Raw genomic sequence first — 19,370 nt, 5'->3', positions numbered from 1 at the left:
TATTTGTGTGAAAAGTGTTCATATAGTTCCTGGATTTGTCTTGGGAGGCAGACTGCCAAGTATTTTCTATTATAAGCAGTAATTTTAAATGCAACTTCTCTTTCTATCTCTTCTTGCTGGACCTTGTTGGTAATATATGTGTATATAAATGCTGATGATTTTATATCTCACAATGTTGTTGAAGTTATTATTTTAATTAATTTTTAGTTGATTTTCTAGAATTCTCTAAGTTTATAATCATATTACCTGCCAAGACTGATAGTTTTGTTTCCACATTATCTATTCTAATTCCTTCAATTTCTTTTCCTTTTCTTATTGCTATAACTAGTATTTCTAGCATAAGATAGAATAACCATAACATCTTGGCTTTGCCCCTGATCTTATTGAAAAAGTTTCCAATTTGTACCCATCACAGATAACGTTTGCTGATGGTTTTAGACAGATATTGTTTATAATTTTAGGGAAAGCTCATTGCACCTCCTCCCTGATGTCATGGTCCTCTTCAAGAATGAAGGACAAACAGCAATGGGTCAATGAGGTTTTTAATGTTATAAAAGTGGCCTCAATCTTGGAACAGATTAAGAAACATTTTTTCAGTGGAGTGGTAAGGTACTATGGTGTGTGACATATACTGTCAAAGTCCTACTATCATTAGTTTTGTTAATGTTTTTTAAAGGTATGGATTGTAAGGGGAGACAGGGCCATATTGGGAAAAAAAACTGTGGCACATAAAGAACAAAATGAATCAGTAAAACTTCAAGCAAGAAATTTAATGGCTCCTGTTACTTTAAAATACACTACTGTGTAACAAGAGGAGGGTTCTGTTAATGTTATTGGCATGCCAAAGTCCATCAGAAGCTTAATCAGGATGCCAAGCAATTATAAGCTGATTGACCTTGTGTTTGCAGTCCTTCCCAGCTTTGGATTCTAAGCCTTCTATTGCATTAGCAGTAAGGAAGAGTGTCAATGGATCCATCTGTGGCCATTGCTCTTGGCTTACTGCTCTGTATGTCATGTCTGCTTCTCATTTTATCATGGAGAAAGGGCTTTGGAAGAGGAAAACTTCCACCTGGTCCTGTTCCTCTTCCCATTCTTGGCAATATGCTCCAGGTGGACCTTAAGAATATCCCTCAATCTTTTCGCAAGGTAAGTAAGTAGCTCTGTCTTCTGTTGGTTTCATTCCTGACTCTAGCTGCAGTCAGTTTGTTTTGGGGGGGGACTGTCTTCAAGCAGCTTGTTCTAATGAGTAGAGCATGTTAATGTAGGGAGGTAGACACCTCATAGGTTTTCTAGACTATATTTTGATTCACTGTAGTGGCCATCGGGGCCCAATGCTTCAGCACTAGCTGGGTGCTATCAAGTTCCTGTAGAAATGGATGAAATCCATTCTACAAGAACTGCCTTCCTCTGTTATCACTGGTCACTGTGAAGAAGTAGGAGAAAATGCCATCAGTCCCACGTCAATTGCTCATTGCTTAACACAAGAATGTGGTATTTAATGTGCCTGATTATTTCTGTTGCCTGAGGGACAAGTAGGTTCTGTAAACAGGTGAGGACCTCCAGCATTTGTTGGATCAGAGTGGAGAATGTTTTCCTTGCACATTCCTTCAAAGAAGCCCTTAAGCAGTCTCTGTGTGCTGCCCCAGTCCGTGCCAATAATCCTAAGTGTGACTGATTAAAAGTAACCCTGGCCTCAAGAAGAACCAGTAGTTTCTGAACTAAGATCTGTAGATCTCAAAGCCTTTGAAAGTTAACATGGGATGGTAGAAAAGGCTTTGAATTTGAATTTCAAGTCCAGATTCTGACAATTACTGGCTTTGTGCCTCAGAAAAGTCATGATAACCTCTCTCGATCTTAGTTTCCTATGTCTGTATGAGGGCTTTATAAAAATAATATCCTATCTGCCTCACAGGGTTGTGAGAAAAGATTGAGATTAATGTGTGAAAACAAAATTGTGTTCTCATTTTTACCTGGTAGATTGATAAACCAATAATTTTTTGTTACCAAATCCTTCCCAGATATATCCTGATCTTTGGGACCTCAGTGTCCCCATTTGTGAAATTATGATTGATTTAGAAGAGGAGTTCTTAATCTTGGAATCATGAAATCTCTTTGGGTCTGTAGATATATTTCAGAGGTTTTGTGAGTAGGATGGGGAAAACTGCATCTTTATTTTATTCTAACATAAGTGATTTCCTTTGTAATCCGATGTATTTCAATCTAAAAATATCATTCAGAGGAGTACATAGGCTTTACTAGCCTATTACAAGAGTTCACAACCAAAAAAAGGGTTTAAATGATCTCCAAAGTCTATTCTGGATGTGTGCCTATGATCCAATGATACTGGTTTGTAGGATTTCTACTGGAATGTGTACCCTTTTCTGCTCCAGGATTTCACTGACAACATTGTACCCATTTCCAAACATGCTGTTCTGAAAGCTTTAGATGAATAATAATAATAATAATAATAATAATAATAATAATAATAATAATAATAATAATAGCATTTATATAGTGATTTCAGGTTTGCCAAATGTTTTACAAATATTATTTTATTATTCTCAAAAGAACACTTAGAATTAGGTGTCTTATTATCCTAATTTTACAGAGGAGGAAACTGAGGCAGACAGAGTTTAAGTGACTTGCCTGCAGTCGCATAGCTATTAGGTATCTGAAACTGCATTTTGCGTAGAGCCTTCTTGATTCCAGGTCCAGTGCTGTATCCACTATGGCACCTAGCTACAAAATACAAGCTCAGCCTCTCCAAAAGGTAGGGGATGTTGCACCGAGGTCATAAACTGTGCTTCATTGACCAGTCTTCTGGCTTGTAGCACAAGGCACAGGATGAACTTTTAGCCTTTCAAGCCATCTATGGCTCTGTTTGGGTTCCTGGGTTGTATCATCCTCCCTGTAATAAATGTCAGAAATATTTTGAAGCAGCTGATAGTGGATTGAGAACTTCTGTAATAAGGTCAACAACAGTAATGGCAGCAGTTTATCACCCGATTCAGTGATGACCCTCTCATTACTGCCCACATCTCTTTTCACAGTTAGGAAAACACTATGGCCCAGTGTTCACTCTGCAACTTGGTGTTGAGCGTGTTGTCGTGTTATATGGCTACAAGGCAGTGAAAGAAGCTCTGATTGATCATGGAGACAAGTTTGCTGAAAGGCCACCTATGCCACTTTCCAAAGCTTTTAGCAATGGAGTAGGTAAGTTTCTGCTTGGTATAGAGGAAGAAGAGAAAAAGAAGAATAGAAAAAAGTATAGTGTTCCTAGAAATTAGTGGAAATAGACCCACTTTTAAACCAAAGACCCCAAACCTGTGGCATGTTGGGGAGGATGTAATGAGAGATATGGGAGACAATATTTTTGTCTATAGCAGCAGATGCATTGCTTCATGTTGTATGTTATCTCCAGACAAAGTAGGAAGAAAGAGATGAAGTGAAAAATAAAAAGACAGAAAGATAGAGACAGAGACCCACAGAGAAACACAGAGTCAGAGAAAGAAAGAGCAGAAAGGAAAGGAAGAAAAAAGAAGAAGAAAGACAAGAAAGAAGATGGAGAATGAAAGAAGGAAGAGAAAGAGAGAAAGAAAGGAAGGAAGAAAAGCAGCATGACAGAAAGAATGGAAGAAAGGAATCGAAGAAAGGAAGAAAGAAAGAGAATGATTGTGAAGTGGAAGAGTCCTGGAGGAAGAAGCTAGATCTCCTCCCATCTTTCTAGCCTTTACAATTTCCTGTAATCATTCCCCCCTCAGCTGTGACTTTTATCTTCCAAGATCCATTACTCTAGTTCATTTTCCAGTTGTTTGGAATTTTCTCCTTGCTGTTCAGAGATCCAGTGCTCAGCTGCCTAGCACCTACATTAGTGTCTGCCTACTGTATAAGGACCACAACTTTCTGTAGCCTGGGATTCCTAGGAAGATGTCTTCTAGAAATCTGACCAATGTCATCTCCATCTTCTCTATGAATATGTCATAAGAAACATTCTCAGATGTCTTGCTGAAATCTGAGTCTAGTCTGTCAAGGCATTGCCTAGATCTAGTACTCTAATAATACTGTTAAAAAAAAAGAAAGAAGATTAGGCTAGCAAGACCTAGTCTTGACGACCCCATGCTGGCTCTTAGTGACCACCCTTTCTAAGTGTTCACTAATCAACCTCTTTAAAGAGTGCCAAGAAAGTGAATAACTGAGAGAAGACCCCACACTGTATGGGACATTGAGACTTTTCTCTTACTATATATGTCTTCTTGGGCATAGCAGAAGAGGGTGAGTGGCAGCCAGTAGATGTACAACATTAGGAAATTTCGCACAAAATTGGTGAAATGAAGCTGGTGGTCAGGGATTTGCTACCTGCCACAGGTAACAGGAATATAAAAATCACTTCATTCTGCAAGGGTAATGATCATCCAAAATGTTGAGCCTTTGAAGACCAAGCAAGGTCTTGTATAGCCAATGTGGATCAGCATCCACAGGAAGGAAAAGTATCTACACCTTTTGAAATAGTCTTAAAAGTTATCATAATCTGGCAACTTCTGGAATGGGTCACCATGCTTAGCCTATTATAGCTCAAATTGGGACAAAAATCCCTCTCTCGTGGCATTCTATTAGCTACTTCCTGTTAAAAGTCTCTGAGAACCTTTTTCACTATGACTCCTGATAACCTGACTAGAAGGCAAACACATTATCTGCTATGTAGAATATTTGTAGTAGGAACATATGAGTAAATCAAGGGGGGAAATGAATGAATGAACAACAACAACTACTACTACAACAAGAGTAAACAAATAGAGTACCTACTATGTGCCAGGCATTGTGTTAAGTGCTTTATAAGTATTATTTCATTTGCTTTTTGCAACTACTCCAGTAGGGGGTGCTATTATTACTCTTCATTTTACAGATAATGAAACTGAAGCAAAAAGAAGTTTAGTAAATAGTTTAGCTAGTAAGTACCTAAGGCTAGATTTGAAGTCAGTTCTTTCGACTGCAAGCCAAATGTTCCCTTATGAAGGATCTTGAAGCAGAGGGTAATGAATTTGATCTTTATAAAGGTCCCATGGAAATAAGATTACAGTCAGAAGGATTGTTCTCAATATAAGTATAGTTAGGTGAAGTCTTCCTCCATGTCTGAGATCAGAGGTTGATATCTGAAGGGAGGAAGGTGTGATATATTCAGAGAAAGAAGGATATGCCATGTTAAGCTTTAGTATGTGTACATCAATGTGTGTACCATAAAGGCATGTGAATACCTTTTCTGTTGCTCAAATTAACTACAATTCTTTGTATAATTGCTATGTTTTATTTTGACTCCACAATCACTTCCCCATAAACAACAATCCTAACTAGGATTCTTTCAGACTTAAGGGAAAAAAAGAAAGCTAAGGAAAGCCACATGACTTGGGATTGCTACTGAGCTTTCATAACTTTCTATTCTTATCAAGTGTACCTCTTATTGTTCCATTTTCAGTCCTCTTCAACTCTCCATGACTCAGTGTGGGGTTTTCTTGACAAAGATACTGCAGTGGTTTTCTGTTTTCTTCTCCAGGCCATTTTACAGATGAGGAATTGAGACAAACAGGGTTAAGTGATTTGCCCAGTCAACATGTAAGTGTCTGAGGCTGGATTTGAACTCATGAAGATGAGTTTTCCTGACTCGATGTCTGGTACTCTTTCCACTGCACCACCTAGTAACCCACAAAAAGACACCACACAGAGACTCTCACTCACTCTTTGGTACCTGTGTGAAGTGGGAAGACTAGGACTTCAGGACATCATCATCTTTTAGGTTCCTTGTGTAAAAAGATGGAGAGATATCAACTAACTTGCCCTCTCACCATTCAGTGTCTCAAATTATGTCTTTATCCTGGCCTCCCTCTTTGTGGCCACTTCATTACCAGGAGCAGGATGTGGGTGTAGGGCCACCCATGTGTTTGTGACTGTGATGAAGAGAGAATGAGACAGGAAACAGTACAGATAGAGGAGAAAGTAAAATGACACCCATAAACTTCAATTCTCCTGGAACAACGGGTGCGTGAAGGGCCCAAGGACTTTTTGCCATGGACTTTCAGGATCTTTAGAGTCTAAGGTCTCTCTTCTTCCTGCTCCCCTTCTAGGCATTATTGCAAGCAACGGAGAGACATGGAAGCAAATCCGCCGCTTCTCCCTCATGACCCTGAGGAATTTTGGGATGGGGAAGAGGAGCATCGAAGAGCGAGTCCAAGAAGTGGCAAAGAATCTTATGGAGGAGTTAAAAAAAACAAAAGGTTGGTGTTTTTTACTTTGTTACCACTGACCTTACAAAAATCTGTCCTATCCCTTATAACTCATGAAGACTGAGGTTGGTCCAAGGAATTTACTGTAGTCTCAAACCACCATGTTTGCACTTTTTTGGCCCATGCTAGGGATATGCCCATGGCATGTGGTCATTCCTTGAAGCCTTGAAGGGTCAAGACAGCTGAGAGAAGAGATGAGAGGCAGTGCAACTCTGCTGATTAGTTCATGCTATTCTTGTGAGGAGGCAGTGTGCTGAGGAACATTTAAGGGAATACCTTACTTGTTTGTATTCCTTTTCAGATGGAACAGAGCTCACAAGACCCTAGCAGCACCAGTTCAGTTACCTTTAGTCAATGACTCCAGGGGCAGAAGGCATTGCTTTTGGATCATTTTGGGGAGTCCAGGGATTTTCTGACTAAGCGAAGGAGTGGAAGCAGGGCTGAGAACATTGCTAGGAAGTCAATGAGCTGACTCAGCAGCACTTCTTGGAAGCCTGTTTCCCTTCATGCTTCCCCCTTCACCCTCCCCCCGCATCTAAACTATCTCACAGAAGGGTTGTCATCCTTCTTTGAAATCTGAAACTTAGAAGGCCACAGGACACTGGAGGACACTGATGCCATAAATTCTATGGAATAACTGCTTTTTAAACCATTAAAGGCAAAACCTATGGGTACTCTGTGTGTGTGTGTGTGTGTGTGTGTGTGTGTGTGTGTGTGTGTGTGTGTTGGGTGGTAGGAATTGGGCAGTAGAAGGATGCTGTCAGTCATTGCTCAAAATTAGCTGCATGTGCTCTGCTACTCCTGAAAATTTCACCAGCAATAATATAGGAATAAACTGAGAACAGCACTTCCCCACTACTGTGGAATCTGGGACTTTTGTCACTCTTTGGATGTTGTCTCCCTCATAGTAATGAAAGCTCTCTGAGGTCAGGGGCTGTCATACTATTGTCTGTGTTCCCCTGGTGTTTAGCACAGAGCCTAGTAAGAGCTAAGTGACTGCTGGTGGATTGGCTGCTTGATACTCTCTTCTCCCTCACCTCTATCATGCTGTTCTCCACTGGTTCTTCTTTGGGCCTGATTTTTGCTTCTCAATATTCTTTTGCTGGATCACTATCCACCTTCAGTCCCCTGAGTGTGAATATCTCCAAGACTCTGTCCTTGGGCCTCTTTAGTATAGCCACCACCTCAACCACAATCTCCCCTCTGACCCTGATGGAGGCAGCTCCAGACCTCCAAACCCAAGAGACTGGGAAACAGCAAAACCAGTGTCCACAGGAGCTACTTCATGGAGAAGGGGCCCATCTGTCTCTTTACCACTAGCAACAACTGATGACCAGCTGCCACCAATAGGTACCTAAGTATGAGGGCCACGGTGGTGGCAGCAAGCTCTAGACCACTGGTCCTGTTCCAGACCTCACAGCTTTCATCTGAGGAAGCAACTGCTGTGGAAAAGGGACTGGCCATTGCCACCAGCTGCCAGCCAATTGCTATTCATAAGGCAGATGGGCCAGCCTTGCTAAAACAGTTAGGCACCTTCAGGGAGAGATGAGAGACCAGTCAAGGAAACCTAGAATCACCACCTTGACATTATCAATCCTTTGACAACCCAGAACCTGCAACCTAAGAGCATTTGGAATAGCAAGGCTTCCAGACCAGTGCCTGCAACCCTCGTTCTGGGATAAGTGATTGAAATAAAATGAAATATAATTTAAAATTGACATGAAGAAGTGTGAAACTAAAAGTTGGTTAGGTGAGGTGATGAATATGGATTTAGAAATGGGAATTGATGCTGTATGGTAGGAAGAGCACTGTACCTGGGTCCAGGAGAGAATTTGGGTTGAATTCCACATCTTGATTGTACCTAGTTGTGGCACATAAATCAGCTGATTCGCTTGAGCCTCAGCAACCTCATCTATAAAATGGGAATTATCCTATTTGCACTTAGGATTCTCATGTGCATGAAATCAGATGCTTCATAAAGGGCAATTTATTTTCAACCATGCTGGGCAAAGTTAGAATGTAAACCAGAGGGGAAAAGAGGACAGTCAGGTCCTACCTAAAGGCAGGCAGAGCTTCCTTTCAACCACAATGCAGTATTAAAGTCTTTCTTTCTCTCTTTCTCCCTTAGGATTACCATGTGACCCCACATTCATCCTTGGGTGTGCTCCTTGCAATGTAATCTGCTCTATCATTTTCCAGAAATGTTTTGAATATAAAGACCAGAAATTTCTATATTTAATGAAGATTTTAAATGAAAATGTCAAAATCACAAGTTCTCCATGGATAAAGGTGAGACCAGTGTTCTCTCTGTTTGGAGCTCAGAATATTTTTTGTAATTATTTCAAAGAAACTACTACAAGCAGTTAGGCTAGAGTTCATCATTCAATCCATTGGGCGGTACAATAGTGCCATGTTGGAATGGGTTCCCATTTCCTTCTTCATTGATAGGGACTAAAGACAGAAAAGGTCACCCTATGTAGTCTGATTTGAGGCACATTATAAGGCCCCTCACTGGAGCAGTTCACCCACCGGTCACAGGGACTGAGTGTTAAAATTCATATTGCTGGAGACAAGCTGACTTTTCCCTTGTGCATCCGAGTTTGGATCAGGTTAGCAGATGAGTTAGCTGTCCCAATGGAAGGTGGGAGGCTGAGCTCTTAGAAGACCTCATAATGGGAAAGGATGAGAACTTTTCTATCGAAAGTAAGAATTGAGAGTGAAAGCCAAGGCAGTTTCAGGCAACCAAGGAACAGAATGCTAATTTTTAGGGCATTTGTATAGGAAATGATGAGAAAAGTCACTATTTTCCAAAGGGCACTTGTCCCACCCTTACTCAGCCGTATTCTCAACATGATCCAAGTGTTAGAGTTGAAAATTATTTTCTTTTTCTAATAATGTATATAAAATTCTTCTTTTTAGGTCTACAATTCTTTTCCATCTCTAGTATTATCTCCCGGATCTCATCACAAAGCAGTTAAAAATATGCAATCAATAATTGAATTTATTTTGGAAGAAGTGAAGGAACACCAAAGAACACTGGATCCCAGCAATCCTCGGGACTTCATTGATTGTTTCCTGATGAAAATGGAGCAGGTAGAGTGTGAGCAGATGGTCTTGAATCTCAGTTCCTGTAGGTGAAATGGCTTGTGTCTTAGAGGCTGACATTCACATTCACAATCATAGAGCAGCAAATAATCATATTTTAATCATAATATGCCTAGAGCACTATATGAGAAGTATGAGAAGACAGGGTCCTAGCCCTGATGGAATTTCTAACCCAACAGACAGGAGAAAGCCCATGTAAGGACAAGAATAATTATCAGGAATGTGTAAGGAAAGCCAAAATAGATTATAAATTGAGGATTTAAGTGATGAAGGAATTTGGAATTAGCAAGAAAGATAATATTTGGACTGGGTTAACATAAGACTTCCTTCTGGAAGAGTTAGGTTTTAGTCTGGGACTTGAAGGAGGTCCCAGAGCTAGACAGTGAGGACTGGGCAGGACATTTCAGGACTCTACAAAGACAGTGGGGAATAGGGAACTTTAATCTGAGCAGCCTAATTGGAATGGAGGGGCTGCTGTGGTAAGTACTTGGGGGAGGTTGGTGGGTTTTACAGTCAAGATAGTGGAGTTAGAGGCTCCTCACTTTCCCACCATTCCACAAACAACAAAGAGCAAAACAAAAAGAAAGAAAAATCATTGAAAAGTTGCATAAAGAAAAAAATCCACCAAATTAGAAGCAAAACTAGAATAAAGCAATATGCTAATGTAACTCATATGGAGTAAATGAAACCCAGAAAGTACCAGAGAAACATGGGAGAAGGTAAAAGATATGCTGATGGAATGCTGAAATGGATCAATGACCTACTTACAGCAATGAAGTGTGCTCTGAGGTCATCACTTATGGTTTTCTTACCAGATGAACCAGAAAACACATTAATTCAAAAGTGTTTAATTTAGCAATGTGTCAACATAACTGACCAGAAAAATCCTTCCTTCATCAACCTATGCACATAAGGGTATATTCTCCCACAGATTCCTACCCTATTTGTAGATGAGGGAATGTGGGAGAGGGTAAATATGTAGACCAGAGCAAGAGATTTTTAGAACTAACATGTACAGTAGTCTCTTGTGTTTCATGTGTGAGAATCTTCAGAATTCCATATCCTTTCCCTCACCACCAACACTCACAATGGGCATAGAACTTAGCTGACTTGAACTTGAATTATGCCCTTTAGTACCTGCCTGCTTTTCCTGTGTTTTTACCTTTCTTATCTTTAGTCCATTGGGTATTTCTTATATATTCAATTTCTTACCTCAGTGGTGACTTTTCCTCAATATCAACATCTCATTGTCAAGGGCAAAGCATTTACCACCTCAATTTCCTCATTAGTAAAATGACAACAATAATGCACTGTGTCACAGTATTTTGATGAGGATAAAATGGGAAAATATACGTGGATCTTTTTTTCATTAATTGTTATATATATGGAAGTTGATAATTTTTTTCCTTCCTTATTTGCTAAACTAATACATCCTGTACATCTCATTGAACTCATAGAACAACAGAATTTAATCTGGAAGAAAATACAATAGCTTACATGTGTGCAGTGCTTGGGCATTTGTTACTTAGTCATTTCAGTTGAGTCCAACGCTTCATGCCTCCAGTTTGGGTTTTCTTGGCAAAGATACTGGAGTGGTTTTCCATTTCTAGCTCATTTTACAGATCAGGACACTGAGGCAAACAAGGTTAAGTGACTTGTCCAAGGTCACACAGGCAGTTAGTGTCTGAAGCCAGATTTAAACTTAACCCACTGCACCACCTAGCTGCTTGTGCATACCCACAGATGTGAATGATACATACTATAAGTACAGATATCTTGCAAGATAGTATCATAAAGTACAGTTGTGTCAAACATGAATAGAAATGGATCCTGGTAGGCCTCATATTAACTTAGAAGATGCAGAAATTAACATTCTCTATGTTGTATTATATCTTTATTTATTTTACTAAACATTTCCCAATTACATTTTAATGTGGTTTCAACCACACACAGTTTTGTTGGTGGCTTGAGGCCTGAGGGCTGAGAGTTTGACCCCCCCTGATGTAAAAGATAAAAAGCTGCCCTCAGAGCCAGGCAAAACTGAGTTCAAATCCCCTCTCTGACACAAAATGTCTATGTGATCCCGGGCAAATCACTTAACACTATAGTGCCCTAAGGCTAGAAAACTCTCTTGAAACTTTAAGTTTTTCAGAGAAAGTGCAGACATGCATGGGCTGACAGATTATTTTTTAAACTGCAAGTTACCTGTGCCAATGAAACAGCAAGTCTAATCTCTTTCTGTCTGTCTGTTTTTCTGTATATATCCCCCCCATCCCTCACCACGTATCTTTCTTCTCTCTGTCTCTCTCATATATGTGAGATCTGCAAGGGCCAAAATGCTTTGATAATTGCCAGCTTCTTGTTCCACTTTGGATTGTGTTGCTTGAATTTAATTTATTTATAGGGTCAGAGATTTAGAACTGAAATGGATCTTGGAGGTAATTGAATCCAACTCCCTCATTTTACAGATGAGGAAACTAAAACATAAAATGGTTAAATGACTTGCCCAAGGTCAAGTTCAGAGCTGGTGGTGTGTTGGGGGCAACTAGGTTGGCACAGTGGATAGAGCACTGGCCCTGAAGTTAAGAGCATCTGAGTTCAAATCTGGCCACAGATACTTAACTACCTCTGTGACCCTGGCCAAGTCATTAAACCCTGATTCCCTCCCCAAAAAAAAATTTTAAAAATTATCAGAACTGAAATTTAAACCAAGGTCCTCTGCTTCCAAATCCATTATGCTTTCCATTTTGCCCTGCTGCCTCTCTTACTTTTCCATTAATCATACCAAATTATTCCTAGGAAAAGCAACAACCACAGTCTGAATTTATCATTGATAACTTGGTCCGCACTGTAAGTGATCTATTTGCTGCAGGAACAGAGACAACCAGCACCACCCTGAGATATGGACTCCTGCTTCTCCTGAAATATCCTGAGATAGAAGGTGGGATAAAGGATAATAATACATATAATTTAATCCACATGAGAGGGGTTCCTGGTCCTTTTGAGACTTTCCTTGGAAACTTTTTTATTGTCATTTTAATATATTTAAGTCATTACATGTTCAAGTTCACTTATTCCTCCTTGTCCACTACTACTTCCACCTTGCTTAGTGAAGTGGTATATAATTGTGAGTTATTGGTAGAGGTAGCCACAGAGATAGTGATATGAATAGAGACTGGAGCCCAGTGTCAGAACTGGGAGGTAGTGAATGATTGAGAGACTTTAGTTCCTGATAGCTTCTTGATCCTGCCTGACCATAGAAGGAGCTGGTGCCTCTGGATTCCTGTCACTCTACAGCCACAGAGGGAAGTACCTTGGGCCTATGGTTGCTCACATTGAGTTGTAGAACAGGTCCAGACTGAGACTCCTCTTCATTTCCTTAATCAAGTGCTACTTGGCATTTATTTTTTTAAGGACACCTGACCTTTTCTTATGGGTTTGGGACGTAGGTGCCTTAAGGGATGCTCAGCTAGCTGAAGAGACTAAAATGGAAATTTAATCTCTATCTCTCTATCTATTGAAATATGAGAGTCAAGTGTATTATTTACCAGTGTAGGTCTTGGTGAAAAATCAGAGAAAATATGAGCAAAGGCAGTTTTTATCTCTGCTTTCAAGATCAATTTTCATTTGTGTTGCGACAGGAAAACTTCATGAAGAAATTGATCGTGTGATTGGCCGAAATCGAAGTCCCTGCATGGAGGACAGAAACAAAATGCCTTATACCAATGCTGTGATACATGAGATACAGCGATACGTTGACCTCGTTCCCACCAGTGTGCCCCATGCTGTGTCAGAAGATGTTCAATTTAGACAATATCTTATCCCCAAGGTCAGGAGTGTTTTCACTGTAACACAAGATTTTATACTGTCTCTCACTGAAATCTAGAATCTTGGAGTTAGAAGGAAACTCAGGCCAACCCACATCCCTGAGAAGTGGTCCCAGACTTTCAGAATTTGAAGGTATTTCAGTGGTCATAGTGTCCATTCCCAATGTGAAAAAGTATTCCATCTACAGTATGCTCACCTCATGGTCATCCAATCTTTACTTAAAGACTTTCAGTGAGGTGGAACAACTTTGTCACTGTGAAATTCTGTTCTACTCTTGGACAGCCCTAATTTGAGGGAATTTGTTTTGTCTTGTATTAAGCCTAAGTTTGCTATTTTGTAACTTTAAACTATTGCTCTTGGTTTTGTCTCCCAGAACAAAACAGAACAAAGTTCCTCTCTCTTTCCAGTAAAAATCCGTGAAACACTTGAAATCAGCTATTATGTCTCCTGCTCTGTTATGTCTTCTGTACTCTTGTCTAAATATCCCCATTTCCTTCAACCCACCCTCACATTGCATGGACTTGTTATTCTCACCATCCTGGTTGCCCTCCCTTGAGTAGCCTCCAGCTCTTCAGCATCCTCCTAAGCTGTGACTCAGAAGGAATATAATCCTCATTTGTGAGCTGAGGAGACCACAGTACTGCTTCCAAGCTGTCTTTAAATCTTCAGTAATTGCCCTTTGTATATGGTCAGTCATCAGTTTTCAATTCACCTAATTGTGTGATAGTCTAACTGGTATATTTCCACCATTTTCAGAGGAAGAGCATGAAAATCTTTACCAAATGCTTTGCTAAAATCAAAGAAAACCCTATAGACAGCATTCTGCTGATTTACCAGTTTATTAATATCCTCAAAAAAGGAAATAATGATGATTCCACTCCAGATCCTTGTGATCACTGCCTCCTTATCTTGAGTCATTGCCTCATTCCTTCCTTTACTAGATCAATGATCTCTTTAGAAATATGTTCTAGACTCTCAGTGCAGATTGAAGTACATTTTTTTCACTTTATTTTTCTTGGTAAGGTATCTAGATGCTCCCTAATTTTCTCCTTACTTCCCGGGGGTATTCTATCCCTGTTATCTCTATCTATTTATTTCTTCTACCCTTTTCAGTTCAAAGATCATTTCCTTGGTCAGAAAAAAAATAACGGAAGCAAAACAAAAATTGAGAAGTTCTGTGTCTTTTCTTGTCACTTGTCATCCTTGTCCTTTAAGCCTCTGTGTTGTGGGTTTGTCCTTTCTTTAAGCCTCCTCTTTTTCACAACATAGTTTTAAAAAATCTCTTCTTGTAGTGCTCTGTTCGCTGCACCAGCTTCTGTGCATCTTGGACCTTATCACTTCTGTCACTTTTATGGAACTGTGACATGCTTCTTTTACTCATTGTTGTCCTTGAAAAATCCAAGTTCATTGGTGAATTCCCTATAATAATAATAATAACTATTGTTTATAAAGTGCTTTGAAGTTTGTTTTACATAGATAAGCTTATTTACTCTTTAAAACAACTCTGTGGGAATACATGCTATAATTATCCCCATTTTACAAGTGAGGAAACTAAGTCTTAAAGAGACCACCTGGTTCACCTAGGGTCACACAACAAATAAATGTATGAATCAGGATTTGTATGAAGGCTTTCCTGACTTCAGGTCTAACAGGCTTCTCACTGCACCACCTGGCTACCTTATCCACATTGGTATCTTTAGAGAATGCTCCTTTTTCTTCCATCACCAGAATTCTTTTTCTTTGCATCTTGAGAAACTTAACTCTTGTCTTTCTTGGTAATAATAATAATAATAATAATAGCTACCATTAAGGCTTGTGAAACAATTTACAAATATTATCCCCTTTTCATCCTGATAACAATGCTGAAATGTAGGTGCTGTTATCATTCTCATTTTACAAATAAGGAAACTGAGTCTAGGACAGGGTAAGTGATTCGGCCAGGGTCACATAGCTAGTGAGTGTTTGAGGCCTGATCAGTTCCTTCTGACTCCAAGTATCGTACTCTCCCCATTGGGCCACTTAGTTGATCCTGTATAAACTCTAAGATGGACTTTCACTTTCTCAAAAATTCCCCTTATTACCATCCATAAGTGTGCAACAAAAGTGTGTAAGTGTGATTGCATATACTGCAACACAGCATGATCCCTCCAGAGGAAGAATGTTGTGCCACAGGGGATCTGCAGATCTCTGTTCACATCTTTGTTATCCAAATTCCTCTCAGATGGTGAGAACTGGTTCCCCTATAATTGCAGGATGAAATTATCATTAAGAAGTCAGGGAATTACAAACTGCTCTGTTTTTGACAGAAGTGAAACTCAAGGATCTGAATGGATAATTGAAGTCTTCTATCACTGCTATATCATGTCTAACCTCCAGAGCTTATAATTTTTCTGTATTCCTTGTCTAGATTTTTCTGTGCTACTGGTCTGTAGCATATTCTTATGGCAATGTCAGTTTTGAAGTTGCCTCCATTTCTCTTTACCTAGATGTTTCTCATCATTCTTCTTTCCTCTGTTTCCTAAATAGCCTCATATGAGTGTATCTTCTTAATATATACTACCCCACTCTCTTTTCCTATCCTCTTCTCCTTTTCAATAAGTTATACTCTTTCCAGGAGTTCAGTCTTCTTAAGCATCTCATCATACCAAGCCCTATTTATACCATTGAGGTCAAATTTGCTTCCTTCTCTTAAAATCCCCAATCCATTTTTTTAACAGCACTTTAAGCACTAAAAAAGCCTTTTGACTGTATTTGTAATAAATCAAAATAATCATCTTTCCAGCCTTTGCTAAATGCATCATTCCACTCCTGTTCAGGAGTTCATTGTGTCTATATTTTTATTAAGATGTGGTCCAGAAATCCAAATCCCATGTTTAAACACCCTCTTACAAGATGTCCACTTCTGAAATCTGCCTTTCCTTTCTGAATCTTTTGTTTCCAATTACTGCCATAATGAATACACTACCTGTGCTCCTAAGGTCTTCAGGGGTTTTTTTTCCCTTAATGTCAAAACCTTTAGAAATTCTTCCCAGATTCCTTATGGTAGTATCATTTTTTGCTCATGTGAATCACCAGATGGGGGTAGTAGCTGTACCCTTTGTTTTGTAAGGTTCTCTACTATCTCTTGGACATCTGCTCTTGGAATATGGCAGAATTATCTATTTTTTTTGTGAAGCAATGAGGTTAATTGACTTGCCCAGGGTCACACAGCTAGTAAGTATTATGTGTCTGAGGCCAAATTTGAACTCAGGTCCTCCTGACTTCGGGGACGGTGCTCTTTCCACTGTGCCACCTAACTGCCCCAGAACTGTCTATTTTAGTTATTGTCAGCAAAGAACTGTTTCAGTATCCTTCTACAGGGAATCACCAACCATTATTCCTTTCTTCTTGCCAGATAACACCTGTGAACTTACTTTACCATTCTTTAGAATACAAACAAGTACTTCTTCCTCAGAACATCTTGTTTCTTCATCTTCAAGAAGAGCTCCCAACTTGTTTGTCAGCTCTTGCCTTATTCATCTGCATGACATTATGTTATTCTTCAACATCCTGACACAGGTCACAATTAATTTCTGTCTCTTCAGATCATCTGCATTCCACTTGATCTTATCCATGATTGGTGTGCTTATTGTCCACTCAGGCAGCTCTTTCCTCTTTTGATAGATCTAATGATCGAAAGTTCTTTTATTAACTTTTTTTATTCTGAAATCTGCCTCCTTGTGTATTTTACTCATCAGTACTGGTTCTGCCCCCCAAGTGTCAAAATTCAGTTTCATCTCTCAAAATAATATTGTAGACTTTCTAACTTACTATCAGCAGACGTATTTAAAAAGATTGGCTCTTTCCATACTTAAAAATCAGGGGTTTTGACTAGGTGATAGTTCTAAATTCTCTTTCAGCTCCAACATTCTATGGTTCTTATTTTCTAATTATTTATTTGTATCTCTATTTCAGGGAACCACCATCATACCATTACTGTCTTCTGTTCTGTATGATGATGAAGGATTCCCTAATCCATACCAGTTTGACCCAGGTCACTTCCTGGATGAAAGTGGCAACTTTAAGAAGAGTGACTATTTCATGCCTTTTTCAACAGGTAAGACATTCATCTAAATATGTGTATTAAAGATGGACTGATAACTCAGAGGACCTTACTACTTGTGTGACCCTGGTCAAATTATTTCATTTCTCTGGGCTTCAGTTACCTTATATACCAAAAAACTATGTTGGTCTAGGTGACCATTATGGTCCTTCCAATTTCTAAAACCAGGGAATAGGATGGAGACATAGTAAATCATTCTTCTAATTCTCCTTAGGCCAAGGTTCATCAACAAATCAGTTGAATTTCAGAGTAGTTGTTCCAAAAAAGAGGCAGAACTGAGATAGTGGCCACTCTGTTCTGCATCCAGAGTGACAACAAACTCCCCCCTATGTTAATAACCATCCTCCCAGGCACTGTCAACCAGGAGCTACTTCTCAGATAAATCTTCCAGGCTTTTGTGTTAGCATGGTATAATCTTGTATTTTATCAGCCAAGGAATGGGATTGGGTTATCTTAAGGCCTATTACTCAGGTACCATTATGGCTAAGGTCACTGAAGGTCTAATCTTAGAGTTTATGATTTTATAGAAATGTGACTCCTGACTAGGACACATGAGCATGGAACCCCCTTCCCTAGCTATGTATATTTTAATGAGGATGTATTGGTACAGAATTATAACTGATGGTCCATTCTTTCACCTTCAATCCTTGGGGGAACCTGCTGGTTATTAGGTAATGGTGCTGATAGCCCCTTCTGGTGCTGGCAGAAAAGAATGTTGGCAAGCAGCTAACTATCCTTGATATTGTGGTCTCCAATGTCCTGCTCAATTGGTTCTAATACTTGGGTTAAAGCTAGGAGTGAATAGTTAAGACAAGTGGCTGGATGGCCATGAAGCTGTGGGGTAGACTCCAGAAGTGTTTTCTCTCCAGAACAGTGATAGACGATACCCAAAGGGAACTTTGATCATTCTTCTGTCACATTTCCCCATTGCAGTCACTGTGGGTAGCCACAAAGTTATTCCTTGAGACTGTAAATGAAGGATTGTTTCTCCCTAAGACAATGACTCCTTTCCTTTGAATATAAATCCCAGAACTTGCTCTAGCTCAGGGGAGATTGATCGAGAGAGAGAGGATACAGAAGGGCTTTTTCCTCTCTGTCTTGGCTCTTCAAAGGAGTCAAAAACCAGAGAGGAAAGGAATGCACACAGTTTTTTACCTAATGCCACTAAGTGTTAGTGGGCTACCTGTAAGTCCAAAGAAGTAGCCTAGATGATTTAGAAGTTTACAAATATCAAATTCTTATATTTCTCTCTTTCAGGAAAACGGATATGTGCTGGTGAGAGTCTGGCTCGGATGGAATTATTTCTGTTTTTTACTACCATCTTACAAAATTTTACCTTGAAATCTCCCATTGACTCAAAAGATATCGACATCACCCCAATTGCCAATGGAACAATCAGAGTACCCCCTTCCTATGAGCTCTGCTTTCTACCTTCCTAAAACATGTGAAGGACCAGCCCTAGTTCCAACTGCTCTAGAGTCTCCTCACGTTCTATGAACAAGATGTGTTCATTCCATTGCCTGCCAATGAAAGCCCTCTATGATTTCAGCCCAATATACTCTTCTAGCATAATCTAATACTCCCTTTGACTTTGGCCAAAATCATGACTTAACTTTCTTCAACCATCCCCAGAAATTCCCTGTTGCTGGAATATTTCTTCTTTTTTCTTCACTTCAACTCCACTGACAGAAATCTCACCCACCCTTCTAATCACAATTTAGGTGCCATATCCCTGTGACCTCTTTAGTTCTTACAGTCTGTAGTATTCAATTTAAGCCTGAATTATATATGCATCTTATGTTGTGTGTTCTTTCCCAACATGTTTATTGATCCCATCTTGTGTTCCTCACCAGATATTAAGATTCTTTTCAGTAGGGCCTCTATCCTATACTTGTGTATAATTATCCACCACCAATGGGTTAGAAGCCATGTTCTGCTCCTTAAAATTCTCATGTTATATACTTCAACACATACATGTATCCTACTATGATGGCAGCTTAACTGCTCACAATGTGATGGCAGTGAGGTGGCACCTTGGACAGGGTCTAGGACCTGAAATT

The 19,370-nt window shown here is 39.5% G+C and overlaps 1 protein-coding gene across 1 annotated transcript; it reads left to right on the top strand.

The window, feature by feature from the left end:
• The first annotated feature begins 867 nt into the window (after positions 1–867).
• Positions 868–19,108, top strand: LOC110215411 (cytochrome P450 2C19-like). The gene is made up of 9 exons (XM_020996808.2): positions 868–1,146; positions 3,051–3,213; positions 6,117–6,266; positions 8,404–8,564; positions 9,195–9,368; positions 12,180–12,321; positions 13,022–13,209; positions 17,163–17,304; positions 18,568–19,108. Exons 1-9 carry the CDS (start codon positions 967–969, stop codon positions 18,747–18,749), a joined length of 1,482 nt encoding a protein of 493 aa, XP_020852467.1. The 5' UTR covers positions 868–966; the 3' UTR covers positions 18,750–19,108.
• Positions 19,109–19,370: the final 262 nt, after the last annotated feature.

This window comes from Phascolarctos cinereus, unplaced genomic scaffold, assembly GCF_003287225.1.
Source record: "Phascolarctos cinereus isolate Bilbo 61053 unplaced genomic scaffold, phaCin_HiC Scaffold_3;HRSCAF=262, whole genome shotgun sequence".
In the NCBI taxonomy this organism is placed as follows: domain Eukaryota; kingdom Metazoa; phylum Chordata; class Mammalia; order Diprotodontia; family Phascolarctidae; genus Phascolarctos; species Phascolarctos cinereus.
The sequence above is the reverse complement of the archived record's forward strand: the minus strand, read 5'-3'. Positions and strand labels throughout refer to the sequence as shown.